The 15546-nt window shown below is 39.0% G+C and overlaps 1 protein-coding gene across 5 annotated transcripts; it reads left to right on the top strand.

Annotated features, from left to right (window-relative positions):
- Nucleotides 1-1153: 1153 nt before the first annotated feature.
- kif3a (kinesin family member 3A) lies at nucleotides 1154-13644 on the top strand. 5 transcript variants are annotated; one of them, XM_030396741.1, is made up of 19 exons: nucleotides 1154-1341; nucleotides 1901-2183; nucleotides 2404-2548; nucleotides 3590-3674; nucleotides 3834-3939; nucleotides 4138-4277; nucleotides 4418-4615; nucleotides 4733-4907; nucleotides 5000-5098; nucleotides 5679-5768; nucleotides 8125-8130; nucleotides 8638-8794; nucleotides 8957-9137; nucleotides 9735-9845; nucleotides 10200-10325; nucleotides 10758-10811; nucleotides 10939-11007; nucleotides 11124-11254; nucleotides 12501-13644. In XM_030396741.1, the coding sequence occupies exons 1-19, from the start codon at nucleotides 1336-1338 to the stop codon at nucleotides 12547-12549; spliced, it is 2211 nt and encodes a 736-aa protein (XP_030252601.1). In that variant the 5' UTR covers nucleotides 1154-1335; the 3' UTR covers nucleotides 12550-13644. The 5 variants fall into 5 exon arrangements, with proteins under 5 accessions (XP_030252601.1, XP_030252600.1, XP_030252603.1 ...); XM_030396740.1 differs by having other exon boundaries at nucleotides 8122-8130; XM_030396743.1 differs by lacking the exon at nucleotides 5679-5768.
- The last annotated feature ends 1902 nt before the right edge of the window (nucleotides 13645-15546 follow it).

Here is a 15546-nt window from a genome sequence, read left to right as displayed (position 1 = left end):
AAAAAGAACACTCTGCTCTCCATTAGTGCCGGTTAAAACTGGCTGCTGCTGATTCTGGTGCAAAATAATGGCAACATTTTAAATTCAGGATCTATATGTTCAGTATATTTTAAGGCTAAGCAACTGCCTACAACATGTGCAGGCAAACTCTTACTGTTCATTAGATGATAATGTGATCATACCCTGTCAAATCAGAATATATTACATTATGTGCACTGATGGCTACATAGCCAAAATAGCCAGATATTGTCTTACAGTACAGTGCTGCTCGCTGTATTTTCTAGTAAGTCCTCAGTTTTTCCTCTTGGACATTGTGCAGTTTGGGTTGCTACAAATCAGGCTACTAAATGACTACTAAATTAGGTTTTTTCTCTCATTACCCTGTAGCAGCTCCTGATGGAGGAAATTGACATGGGTGGTATTTGAGTTGGTGTGAAATAAAAGTATACAGGACAGTTTAACTTAACTTATAGAGGTAAGCTTGGTGTACTTTAGTCAACACTGTTTACATTAATCCTTCAGTTGTTTCTTTTATTGTCATATTTTAAGGCATTGATATTGGATACTGATATAACTTGGCTGACTGACATGCTGTAAATGTGGTACTTGGGTTTCAGCTGTGCGGTCAAGTATTATCTTACTGTCACTGTCACTTTCTTTACCGCTGCCGTTATCTTCTGTAAACCACATTTGATTCGTCCACCACGTTGCCTAAAATCACATATATTGAAGACCGTTTAGCATTTAGGGTTAGGGTTAGGGTTAGTGATCCACAGTGATCATAGAGGACATTTCAGTATGGGCCTTATGTGCCAATTAATGTGTGCATAATCAAACTGCAAGGATGGATGCCAGCAATGGAATGTCACAGAGAGAGGGGGAGTGTGGGCTTAATGGGGGCCCAGCAGCTAATTTTTTTTCTCTGGGGCCCTATAGCAGGTTAATCCCGACATGTCTGTCAGATGGACATTCAGTGGAGTTGTGCAACTTCAACACTCCCTGCCTCTTTACATACAGTACGAGCTACAGTATATATGTGTTGAATCATCCGGCCTCTGCTTCTGTACGCCCCCTGACCCTGACAAACACAGAAACACAATGATGCCGTCATGCATGTGTGCAGCGGTTAGCTGAAGACCACCGTCACCTTCCTCTGCCGCGCATGCGCACCCTGACCCAGACCTGACAACAAGCTATCGGATGTGAGCCTCTGATGTTATGGGAACTGCGCTGGCATTTAAATTCCTCGGATAAACTAGAGTCAAATGAACAAGGCTTTACAAACATTTCATTGTCATTACGCTTAGACTATAATCGCCTTTCCGCGTTCTCGCCATGCCGGTAAGTCGCCTCGCCTGTTTGCATTATTTGTTTTGTTTGCAGTCGGGTTCCTCCCTTCCTCCGACCTCACCGATGTGATGCTAACCGGTTAGCTTACCAGTTGGCGTTCCTGCAGTATACAAGGAAATGGCATTCTGTCCCCAACGTTGGGTTTTACAAGTCACAATAAATCAATTAACATGAAGTTTGAACAATACGGAGCTCTTCAGAAAATGCATTTATAAATGAGCTAGCTGTTTCCCGTCAGCGAGCGAGCTAACTAACGCTATCATCAACGTTAGTAACATTAGCGTGTACCTGCATAGCAACCGAGCAAACGGCCGAACCATTACGTTAGCAGATAGCGGTCAAGCTAGCTTTTGACAACGATAAACCTCATTTACAACAAACGTGCTGCACACAGACCACTTAGTGTTATTTACTGTTAACCTCTCGGCAGCTAGCTTTGCTTTTATGTCCATGTTGGTTAACTGAAAGTGCAGGTTGCTAAATTAATTGTCACTTTATATTAGCTTACATTCCTATGACGTAACTGTCTCTTATCACTCCCCCTTTTTAGAGCAATAAGCTTGACAAACCTGACAAGCAGGAGGTCAATGATAATGTGAAGGTGGTGGTGAGATGTCGTCCCCTCAACCAGAAAGAGAAGATGATGGGCAACAGACAGGCCGTCACGGTGGACGAGATCCGTGGGACCATCACAGTTAACAAACTGGAGACACCGCAGGAGCCTCCCAAGACCTTCACATTTGACACTGTGTTTGGACCAGACAGCAAACAGCTGGATGTCTACAATCTCACAGCCCGCCCCATTGTTGACTCTGTGTTAGAGGGATACAATGGTAAAATTAACGTGACATCACGTTTATTGATAACCCACTGCTGTAAAATCCGCATCATCATGAGTTCATCAACTGTGACATTATTTTGATACACACACATTCAAACAAGCACTTTATAGCCTTGTATCAATCAATTCCACAATGTTCTGTTCCCATTTTTAACCAGCGGCTATGATTTGTATTATTTTTTTGTGAGTTTATGTTCTGCTGTCAATTTCAGGCACCATTTTTGCATATGGGCAAACTGGCACAGGAAAAACATTCACCATGGAGGGTGTGAGAGCAGTGCCAGAACTCAGAGGGATAATCCCAAACTCCTTTGCTCACATTTTTGGTCATATTGCTAAGGCAGAGGGTGACACAAGGTAAGAAAGCAGTCAGTCAGCAAACGATATTGGGTATACACAACAAATGAGACACTTGTCTTTTCCTTCCATACACTCATCAGTCGACCAGAAGCAACTTTATTGTAACCTAGTTCTACTTTAAACTCCTATAAAAATGGAAAAACGATGGCGTAGTTGAAAAATATATACAGGACAAATACCTTTTAATTACCCCAACCTCCACAATGCAGCAGAGCAAATATTTACAATAGTGAAAATAACAAACATACTGTACAAAAAGAAACAAAACAAAAGCTGAGAAATACTCTCTGTCAGTTGTTACCTTCTCTGTAACCATGGCAAAACTGCCATACCAAGCCAAAATGGCCTTCTTTTAAACCAGGAGCCCCTCCCCTGGGCAATTACACTTTTACAGGATTTAATCAATTAACGATATTAATGGGCACATGAAACCTCTACAGGCCGTTTAAACATGAGTGTGTTTTACACACTCATTTTACCCTGTCCTCCAAACATTTCCCCATACACAAATTAAGTTATTTGGCCACACAATCAGCATTAAAATACTAAAACATTTTATTAATGGTGACATGACCCGTCCCACTGTTTTTAAGGGTGGAAATGATTTCACCCCCGTTTTGCCTGCATGGGCGTGGACAAGGTGAGTGTGAGCTGATTGTGTAAATATGCTGTGTGCATACGGCTGCCCACAGTTAGTGACGGAGCTGCTCTGTCACATTTATGAAACAATCCGGGGACAGATTTTGACACTATTATTGAGAATTTGCCTTGGTTTCTTACTGAAGCAACTGTTGCGTCTGAATGTACTGTCCCAGGTTTTTCCAAATTAAAGGGAAGCCCTTTGTTAATCAAGTACCACTTCAAAGATTATTATTTTTTAATAGAAGAATTTGTTAATAAGAGGAAATAAATACAAAGTTGGGCAAAGAACGTAAAAATGTGTGTCATTTAGACAGATGGTATTATTTTCGTTTTCTGATCACAGTTTTGCATTTTAGCGTTTAGCTCTGACTTTGAATCAACATTCAACTTCTACAGGTTTCTGGTCCGTGTTTCCTACCTGGAGATTTACAATGAGGAAGTTCGGGACTTGTTGGGCAAGGACCAGATGCAGAGGCTGGAGGTAAAATGATAACACTAAAACATGGAGTGTAGTGATTGGTAACTGCCTTTTAATATCTGTTGGAAAGGAAGATGGAAGATGACTAAATAGATTTGCTTATTTTAACTGTTTGATGCTGACAATAGTTTTCCATACTGAAGGTCTACTTTTCCATTACAGGTGAAAGAAAGACCAGATGTTGGCGTGTATATCAAAGACCTTTCTGGTTATGTTGTGAACAATGCTGACGACATGGACAGAATTATGACACTAGGCCACAAAAACCGTAAGCACAAACCACCCTCATTAACAGGGGAATGGAGCAATCAAACATTGATCTTTAGTTATCACCAAAATGTTTACCTGTGAATTTAAATGGTAAACCCACATGAAGAAATTTTGTGCAAAGATAATGATTTCATAACATCTTATTTTAGCTCAAATATTAAAGTTAATCACAGTCATTTTGCCTGCCTCTGTTTAGGGTCTGTCGGTGCCACAAACATGAATGAACACAGCTCCCGTTCTCATGCAATCTTCACCATCACCATTGAATGTAGTGAGAAAGGTGTGGACGGAAACCAACACGTACGCATGGGAAAACTTCATCTGGTTGATCTTGCGGTATGTATATCACTACAGAATTATCTGAGTAAAGACACTACTTCTTAGAAAACAAGATCATGCATGTAACTAGAATAAATGCCTTATCACCCACAAGTCATCTGCCCACCACAAATTAATTTGCGACCCCTCCCTTACAGGGTTCAGAGAGACAGGGCAAGACTGGAGCCACAGGTCAGCGTTTAAAGGAAGCCACAAAGATCAATCTGTCTCTGTCCACTCTGGGTAACGTTATCTCTGCCTTGGTGGATGGTAAGAGTACACACGTGCCCTACAGGAACTCTAAACTAACCCGTCTGCTGCAGGATTCACTAGGAGGGAACTCCAAGACCATGATGGTACAGTTGAAATTTAAAAAGAGTTCTGGAAGCATGTGTGCATGAAAAAAAACTATAAATGTGCAAATGGTTATTTTTTGTAAGCATTTTAAATTATATTCCCCCCCCCACATGCAGTGTGCAAATATAGGCCCTGCAGACTACAACTATGATGAGACCATCAGTACCCTGCGCTACGCTAATAGAGCTAAAAACATCAAGAACAAAGCCAGGATCAATGAGGACCCTAAGGATGCCCTATTGCGCCAGTTTCAGAAGGAGATTGAGGAGCTGAAGAAGAAACTGGTGGAAGGTAATGAGCCAGAAAGCAAGAAATTATCATGGGGTTTGGATAATTGTTTGAATACTGAATGTGTCTTTTCCAAATGTTTTGTGTGATTCCAGGTGAAGAGATCTCTGGCTCTGATTGCAGCGGATCAGAAGAGATGGATGAAGGGGATGATGAAGGTGCGGAGGCAGGAGAGGGCCACAGGAGAAGAAGAGGTAAGAATTTGTGATAAAGGCACACATAAATTCAAGTGTGAAATAAAACAAATGACTGAAATCTGCTGATGCAATCTTTGTGAGCCCTTTCATGCAGTTTTAATGCGTTTTGGTAAATGGATAGATAAACATCTGTAAATTGTGTATATCTAGTGTAATTCTTTCTCAGAATGTTATTTCTAATATGAGTCAGCATTCAGTTCCTCATAACTATGAAGTTGGTTCTACTCTTTGTTAACATGCTTCCATAAACAACACTATACTCACTCAGGAGTTTCCCTTGTATTCACACTTAGACCATTTCCCCTTAAATACGTTTCAATGCTGACACTAATTCTAATGAGATGCCATATTCTGTCCAGCGGATAGTGTTAGGTTACTCCTGAATTAATATTAACCAAATCATGTAGCCACTGAGTATGGGTATGCTGCTGTATCTGCAATTTGAATGTGTGAGCCCACAGCTCCCTCTTTTGTTAAATAAAGCACACATATTTTGCTTAAAGCTCATCAAGCCAGTGGCTCCTAGAGCGGTCCATTTAACCCTCTAACTATTTGTGACTGCGTACTCCTTTTCCAGACAGTGGCAGCAGCAACAGCAGCAGCAATAGCTCAGAGTTTGCCTGCTTCTCCTCAGTACCACCTTCCACTGAGGACATACCTCAGAATAGTGAGTTGGAGCAGCACTCTGCTCTACCAACCCACCTGCCCAAAAACCTAAGCCCTTTTCACACAAAGAACCTGTAAGATGGCAGCTTTGAGAGATGTGTGTGTGTGTGTGTGTGTGTGTATATATATATATATATATATATATATATATATATATATATATATATATATATATATATATATATATATATATATATATATATATATATATATATCACATATTACACACACACACAAGGCAGGGTTTTTGACATTTACACTCTTTACATGGAATATTCCATGCATTGTCATGACAAATCATGTTTTTTTTTTTCCCTTTAATGGTGAAAATTATTGACAGGATATCAAGTTGAAAAACCATATCACCAAGGATGAGTAGTGTATCTATTCTCTTGATGCACAGGCTATCTAGATGATTAGAAAGCATACTTTGCGGCTGATCGGCTATTTATCTCCATTACTTCATTGCTGATCACAAGCAGTGCTTTGGGTGGCTTGGGAGGCCCCTAGAGAGATGTTTCTTATCAATTTAATCATTAATTAAATATGATGGAGTCTACTTTACACTTTCTGCCACAAACTGTTTTAGTTAATAAATTAATTTCAACGTTTATTTTCCATTGTCTTTAATTCCTGATTTGCCTGCGTGCTGTTTGTTGCTTTTACAGCCTTTAGTTGATATCGTGTGAACATTTAGCTTTGATGCAAGGTAAAAGTTCAGAGGCACTTGACTGACTTGTTTAATGCGTGTGTTTTTTTTTCATGCTGTGTATGTAGGTGGTTTTCATAGGGGGATTTCCTGATGACTTTGATGTCTCATCCACAGCTTGAGTCATTCGTAATATTTCCTTTCTAAACTGTCTTGTTATCCTTGGGCTTAATATATGTTATCAGCTGTCTGAAGAGGGGTACACATGATTCATATTATAATACAGCATGCCTTCTTGATTTTTATTGAACTTTACATCAGAATGGAACAAAAAAGAACTTTTTGGTGAAATAATCTCTTCCAGGACAAGTCAAGGTACTTACGAAAGCGATAGAGTGGGATTCGGTATTAAAAGTTCTGTTGGACATTTAAAGGTAGAGGTATTTAATATTTGGTGCAGGCCCAGATCTGGGTGTGGAATCTTGAGTTGCTCTATAATGATTTATTTATATAATATATTTATATTAGGCCTTGGATCAGATTGACAAAAGTGGAGAAATGACAGGAAATGAGAGAAAAGTGAGATGGTTTATAACATGCAACAAAGTTCCCCAGTTGGGTGTGACTTGGCTCAGTACCTTAACCGCTAACCACCCATTTAAATGATTTCCTAACATCCTTTCTATATAGAAGTAGTGCTGTTGTGTAATAGTGTGTAGCAGCCCACTTCAAGCACTGCAGGTGTCTGTCGCTCTCTGTCACCATTTGTAATAATACATATCTTTTTCCAAATGATGGTAAAAACTGCTGTTATTAACATGAAACATTTTAATACTAACAACTTCAGAGTGTTGTGAAGCCTAGGTAGAAGAAGAATATTGTTAACTCAGATTTCACAGAAGCATATCTTTTTTTAAGAACAAACAACCTTGTCTGTTAATGTTGTCAATTTATTTGACGTACAAATTGTTTAAGGTCCTCAATAGGCAAATTGCCAGAGTACATTTTCAAAGAGCATTTTTGAATTTCTTGCATGTGTGAAAGGGGCTTTATTCCTTCCTGTGTCACTACCATTCCTGTTGGCTCACAGCCCCGATCCCCCACCACTGCTACTGACCACACCCATTAAATTGTATATCCCAAATATTAACATTAACATGAAAATGATTGTGAAGGTTCCTGGTGTGCATGGTTGACAAAAATGTGTTAGAACTGAGTTAAAATGAGAATGTTGAAGTGATTCATCCAAATGTTGGACACAATTTAAAAGTAAATTTGCTTCTACTTTTTTTTTTTTCAAGCATGACCTAATTGGCGACACTTTTCAAATAGTAAACTGTTTCTGCACGACAATTTCAGTTTCAGATTACACCTCTGCCAGGCTATAGTGCATACTCGGTTACTCCCGGCGCTCAAAGATGCGATTAACCCGCATCATGTGTCATTATATGAAGTCAGTTTTTTTTTTAGTTTTTTTTTTATTTGTTGCCTCATGTCCATTCACCTCTCCTATGACATTTTGTTGATATAACAGAAATGTCTCATTCTCCTTTGAGCTCCCACTCCTTGTGTCGTATGTGGTGTTCCATTCTGTAGAGTCATAAGACTTTCAAAATCACTCTGTAATGTGTTGCTCTTTGTCTCTCTCTTCTCCTCCTGGTGCAAATGCCGCCTGTCTGGCTTGCTTTACACCTCTTATTTCAAGAAGAAAGAGGTTGGTGTAAGAATATACGTGGTCCCACTGTCTTTTAGCAATCCTACTCGCATTAATTCTTGAGATGGCCGCCATGTGTTTCGGTTGCTATTTCACTGTGTGTCCTTACGTTGCTGCTACCCACAGGTTTCACATTGTCCATCCTCATAACCACCATGCCATTAGGGGAATCGTGCACTTAATATAGCTTGTCTTATTTTCATCAATTGCTTATTCTAACAATAATTATTTAATACTGTGCATTAGCATTCCTGAACTTTGTGCACCTGAATCTCACTGGCAGGACTGAGGTTCCTTTTTAAACAATCTATAAATTTGACTTCAGTGTGTACTAAAACTGCACATATTAAATAATACTAATGCTAATAAAAAACCATAGCTTAAAATGACTTAATCTGCACTTAAAGCATTCTAACCTATACACAGATGAGTGCTTTGTCTGGGAAGATGCATCTAAAACAACCTACCTATCTAAGACACTACGTTTCCCTGTGTGTCTCGCTAAAGGGAGGAAGAAGGTTTCCCCCGACAAGATGGTGGAGATGCAGGCAAAGATTGAAGAGGAGAGAAAGGCCTTGGAGGCCAAACTGGATATGGAAGAGGAGGAGAGGAACAAGGCAAGGGCAGAGCTGGAGAAGAGGGAGAAGGACCTTCTTAAAGCCCAGTGAGTTCATGAAAGCAAAAAATACTTTTACTTTCCATAACTTCATCAATGCAGTATTTGTGACGATACAGATTAAATACTCTTATGTTTTCTTTAATTGTTAGTGGACATGCTAGTGTGGTAACCACTAATTTGAAACTTTATCTAACTTTTATCACTTAGGCAGGAACATCACCTCCTGCTGGAGAAATTGTCAGCCTTAGAGAAGAAGGTGATTGTGGGCGGGGTTGACCTCCTGGCCAAGGCAGAGGAGCAGGAGAAACTTTTACAGGAGTCCAACAATGAACTGGAAGAACGTCGCAGGAGAGCGGAGCAGCTGCGGAAGGAGCTGGAGGAGAAGGAGGTAAGGATAGATGACAGTTAGCATAATTGGATCCTCCCAAAAAACATTCGGACTTCCAAATACTTCACAAATACCACTTTTATACAAAAATTTGCATGTACATGCAGGCTTTTTAAACACGTATAAACCTGCTCAACTTATGCGATTGATTCCTTACCTATGATCAGGAGACAAGTTTGTCTTTCTTTCTTTTTTTCTTTTGTGTTTGTATTGCGGCTTTAGTCTCTTGTGTCTGTAGTACAGACTTCAATGAACAATTTGACACTTCCAAAATAAGAATAGTAACATCTTCCGCCTTTCATGCAACATCAGCCATCTACACCTCTGCCGCATGCCACAGTGGGTGAGGAAATATGACATCAGATACCACAAAGTCTATATAGAGTGGGAATATGGCTGCATCACTGATGTCAGACAAGTATGGTTAGATGCTTTTAGTCGCTCTCTCACTTTCTTTGTGTTAATGTCAATAAGCACTGTTCAAAGAAAAGCTGTCTACTTTCGGTTTGGAGGGATGCAAACGTCAGAATTAAGAGTTTGTTTTTAACTCTGCACCACATGACTCACAATCACTGATCACTCTCCCTCTTTAAACAGCAAGAACGTCTGGACATAGAAGAGAAGTACACAAGCCTGCAGGAGGAAGCTCAAGGAAAGACCAAGAAGCTGAAGAAAGTATGGACCATGCTGATGGCTGCCAAATCAGAAGTAAGCATGAAAGTAACACTCTGAGAGATTATACATTTAAATGCCCACATAAGGGCAACAGGGTGGTGTAGTGAGTAAAGATAAACATACTTGATGTAGGCTAATTTTTTAATTCCTAATGAGAGCTTTCCAACAGATATTTATTTACAGGATAGATTATCATCTCTGGGAAGCAGTAAGGTCCAAAAATGCACCTGCAATTGCCGCTTCCAAAAATCTTTGAGATTGCCACTTTAAACTAATAAGTTAAAAAACTTGATCTGTGTGTAGTTCAATTTGATAGACCAAGGGATGAAAACAAATTGATCCACTTGATCCATCCATACACTGTGGTCTTCATGTCCATTCTGTTAGATGGCAGATTTGCAGCAAGAGCATCACAGAGAGATTGAGGGCCTTCTGGAGAACATCCGCCAGCTGAGCCGAGAGCTGCGGCTCCAGATGCTCATCATAGACAACTTTATTCCCCAGGAGTACCAGGTGTGTATGTGGATGCACATTTATGCAACCACTGTCTTGATTTTACAGTGCATTGTCTCTGCTCAATACGTATGACTTGTATTGTACTCTCACATCTGTGCACACAAAAAAAACAGCATTCAACAAAAAAAAACTGCCTTGGTCCCCAGCTATATTTTACTTTATTTAGGTTACTGTTTTTTCTATTTAGTGCCTTGCTCAAAGGCACATTAGTGGTGGTAACAAGAAGGGGCAAGTGCTGTCTTTCATTTATTCCACTGGTCCAGGAGATTGAACCACTATCACAAGCTCCATTCTCTAACCGTTAGACCACCACTGACATAAGGAAATTATTGCATTATGAGATCCCCATAGTAAAATAATCTTTTTAAAATGTTTTTTTGGCCTTGCATTAGTGACATTGCTTATATTTATCCATGTTTCCCTGTGTAGGAGATGATAGAGAATTACGTGCACTGGAATGAAGACATTGGAGAATGGCAGCTGGTGAGTTCAATTTGCAAGACTCATGCACACACTGTGGTTTGATTGACATGATTTGAAAGATGAAAAGCAAGCTTTAGACCACATCTTAGTAATGTGCGCCTTTGTACTTTTATGTTCCGTTTTTCAGAAATGTGTGGCATACACTGGCAACAACATGAGAAAACAGACCCCCGCACCTGACAAAAAAGAAAAAGATGTAAGTTCTTTGTACTTTGTTGTTCATGCTTGAGTTTGTTTTTGTGTAATATTTCTCTCTCCCTCAGTTATAAAGTATTGTTGACCTTGCTCTTCTTCTGTCCACGCCTCCTGTAGCCATTTGAGGTGGATCTGTCCCACGTGTATCTGGCGTACACAGAGGAGAGCATGCGGCAGTCACTGATGAAACTAGAGCGACCCAGAACATCTAAAAGTGGCAAGAGTGGCCGTCCCAAGACAGGGCGAAGGTAATCTATGTTTCAAACAGACCACAGATAAACAACATCCTGTTGAGCATCACTGATATACCGCTGTATCGTGTAGTTTCTCACAACTCGTTTCTTCTGTCAGTCTAACCCTTTGTCATACGAAGAACCTCTCATGCGGATGTGATTTAATACACTTTCATTTACACTCAGCTGCAAATATGCATCTCTGTTGCTCAGATTACAACTCCGATCAAATCGTTCTTGTGTCCCCAGGGTTATGTGCAAATCTACTTCAGCCTCAGCCTAGTTATGCACCTGAAGCTGTTTTGTAACTTGAAGAAATGCAGGAAAAACAGTAATTTACACAGTTTAGCCGGCTAGTTAGTAATTATCTATTGACTAATACCACGTGTGATGCACATGAGTTCACTACAAGTGAGTCTTCTGTCATTGATATCTCCCCCTCATACAGACTATTCATTGGTTATGCTGAACACGGATAAGATTAATGCTACAACAGCACTTTTAACGCCTTTGTTTTGACTTATAACGTTGAAATTGAGAGGTGTTTTCTGCTGCTGTGATCTCTCTCCCTGTCACATGATATGCTTATCGTGTGAGAGATTGCTGATTGCAGCATAATTTCAACATGGTTTGGCTTCCATTATCACAAGGAAGTGTCCACTTCCACAGACCTTTCACTGGTGCAATTACACTTGTGATGGTTGTTAATGGATCGGTCTCTCCAAGAGACACACACATCATCACACACACACCTTTTTCACATCTGGCTAGAGCATGTCTCTACTACCCTCTGTGGCGTTTAAATGATCTGATTGCAGTTATATCTAATGTTTCTGTGTTGCATTTCTACTCAGGTTTTTTTTGTATCAGATCTTTATCTGGTTTGCTGAGGTAGCCTAAGGTGACTCCTAGTCTGAAGAGCAAAAACCTGATTCTGGAGTAATCTTCTCTCACTTTTAGCTGCTTATCTGCAACTTAACTTGCTGGTAAAATTTTAGCCTCTCACCATTCCAACTTATGGTTCAACACAGTTGTGCATCTGTATTTTAGACTACATCAAATACTCCTATGAAGAAACAGTTGTTAGTTGTGGATGTTTGGCTTCGCTATATGATTGAGTTTATTTATAGCGTGTTGATATGAAGCGTTAGCATTATGGTATTTGCTGTTATCATGATACACTGTCATTCTGAGAAATGTAGAGACTGAAAGCTTCCTGAAGTTGTCGATAACAATTAATCGCGTGCTCATCTCCACACAGGAAAAGATCTGCAAAGCCAGACGCTGTGATCGAATCCCTTCTGCAGTGAAGACAGCAAAGAAATGAGCTTCGTATAACTGCAACTCCTATGTTACTTTAGGGAAAGAAGTCATTAGTCCAGTCTGAAGAATTTATTGTTAAACATAATTTAAAACATTATCTGAAAACACTGTAGAGCTGGTAAGGTTTTAAATGTGAATGAGCTGCACCTATTAAGACCTCTTGGCCAAGAGGACCTGTTATTTGTATTACTGTGTATGACTTCTTTGAGGACGTCCAACATTTTAATGTTGCTTGAGAACACATTTCAGTGGCATCTGCCTCTGTTTAGATTAAGAGCTTTTACATAAGCACTTCTAGCATTAAGCAGCAATTTACCATGAATTTATCTCACTTGAAACATCATCGTTATGTGACCAACAGCCTGAGTTATAGATTTGACAGTATGTTGAAAATGGAATTGAGGACATGAACTGGACACTGTATTCATATGTTTTGAAATATTGCTAGTGTATTTAACACTCAGACTGTTTTGCAATGAACACCACAGATTAAGTGTATTGCGGATTTCCTGCTATGTGACAAATGATTGATTGAAAGGGCCCCACGCTGATATTTTTTTGATATCATTTCAATTTTATCCTGATTAAGGCTGCATTTTCGCTGAAATTCAAGCAAACTTTGCTACACCTAGTACAAGCTGCAGCTTCAGTGTTTCTTACAATTGAATACATAGAAGCATTAACATTGAAAGAAACAAAATTAACACTAATGTTGAGAGTATGTAGTATCATAATGTAACTGAAAGGTGCGGCTAATACTTCATCCGTTAGATCAGAATCATAGGGACATGCATGCCAGCCAGCTCTTATGTTAGTGCCATTTGCTAAACTAAGCAAGTCATCTTTTTATTTATTTTCAAATGTCAGAACACTCTGTCTTATATTGAAATACCCTATACATACTGTATGCCTTAGTATAATGCACTAGTTTGAGGTTTTTGTGGAGATTATTTCATTTTACAGTGTTCTGTAGTGGAGGCAAACTGGCTTTTATTTTGTATTATAATGTATGTCAAATGTTTACATCCACCAAACCCCTGGATATTTTATTTATTAAATTATTTTCCATGTTCTATCTCGCATTTCTGCTGCATTTACCTGTTTCATTATTTAATCAGTGATTTTCCCAAATGTTTGATGCTTTCAAAGAAGTTGTAATGACACAAACCAGACATTAACAGCTTGTCAGTAATCACATGTTGGAGAACCTTTAAACCCAGAACGTAATGGGTATCTTTGAAAAAGCACTCCTGTATTCAAAACTCTCGTTCTTTAGCTGTTACTGGTTGACTGAACAGATACCTTGAACATTGTGAACAGGTGTTGAATAAGAATCTTGAACAACAAATCCACTGTCACATTATAATTTATTGAGGTATAAATACAAATGCTACAAAAATAAGAATTAGAGAATAAATTAGACAATTTACAATAAATAGAAATAACTTATGTATATGATACTTAAGTGATACATATGATCACTTCTAATAACTCTTGATTGATCCTGTTTTCCGGGAATGTTCACGGCGTGGCACATTTCTTGATCCATCTCAGAAGTTTTATTATAGAAAATGTGCCGTCAAATGCTGGGTCACAGGTGATATTCATATGCTAAAAGAAAAACAGAAATTGAAAATTTTAAGTGCACAAAGATCTCACTGGTTGCAGAACATGTGTGACTTTAAAGCAACAGTATGTAACTTTCTTCTTTTAAGAAATATTTTTTAAGAATATATTAGTCGATCTTCAGTTAAAGGACAGATAAACAGCTCAACAACCCACACACAATGGCTCAGTTATACACATATTATTCAACACATGAAAGACTAAATAAAAATAATACATAAATAAATACACAACAGTATGACCTTTCAGGAAATCCTTTTAACATAATGGCAGAGACGTTGTGGTCCAAGTAAATCAAATAAGGTTACCAAACTTGATAAAATTGTTTGGATTTTGAGTGAACTATACATGTCAAGTATTCCAGAGGCACTAAATCGAATGGCATCTTATGCCAGCACTTAAGAGTTGGCCCTTTATCACTTATCCGCTAAAATAAAATATTCTTCCTAGTTGCATATGTGAGAATACAGTACAGTCTTTAATTTGTTAATATAACGTATCTACCAGGAAGGCCTAGAAAAAGAGACATTGGATCTGTCTCTAACATCAAATCGTAGTAATATGTAACTTTCTGGAGAAATATAGCTTCTGGTTGAGTCGTGTCCCCAGACGGTCAAACTTTTGACCTTTTGATATGGTGGCCCGGATCCGATGCCAACCGTATGACAGTCTGGGGATGACAGCCAACTATCAGCTATCTTTCTCCAGAAAGTTACATATTGTTGATTTCAAGAGCAAATTCATAGTTAGCAGACATTTTTTCTGAGACATTGTAAGACATTTAAAATGTTGTTTTTTCCTCTTTACCTTGTTGTACCGACACAAGTGACGAGTAAGGTTTGATGTGTCCGAAGTATTGTGTGCTTCCAGGGACTTCTCAGCAAAACAGAAGAACTCCTTCTGTGAAGAAAAATGCACAGTTAGTGATGGAGTCCAACAAATTGGAGTTGGGACAGAACAAGTCTAGAGAAACCTGCAAAACGTAATCTTCCATGAAACATGTGGAAATTAAATTTACTATGTCTGACAAATGTGAAAAGCAGTTGTATCCAAAAATCACAGAGTATAAAATCCTTCCAACGTACCACACATGTTGTCTCGTCCAGTCCTGGTGGCCTTTTAACTTGGAAATGCAAATTCTCAAAGAGAAAAAATGAAGGTCAGTAAATTGTATCATACAAACAAACAAGCAGACCAGGTGTGTTTTTGTTGTCGTCTTACCCCTTTGTCCAACAGTTTTTTTGCGTCGTCACGAATGTGCCCCAGCAGAGTTTCATTGTAAAGCTTGGTTGGTGCTGTGTAGACCATCACAATCACTGCTGTGAGCACAAGACATAAAATATTGAAGTTATTCATGT

This window comes from Sparus aurata, chromosome 18 (genome assembly GCF_900880675.1).
Source record: "Sparus aurata chromosome 18, fSpaAur1.1, whole genome shotgun sequence".
Classification (NCBI taxonomy): Eukaryota; Metazoa; Chordata; class Actinopteri; order Spariformes; family Sparidae; genus Sparus; species Sparus aurata.
The sequence above is the reverse complement of the archived record's forward strand: the minus strand, read 5'-3'. Positions and strand labels throughout refer to the sequence as shown.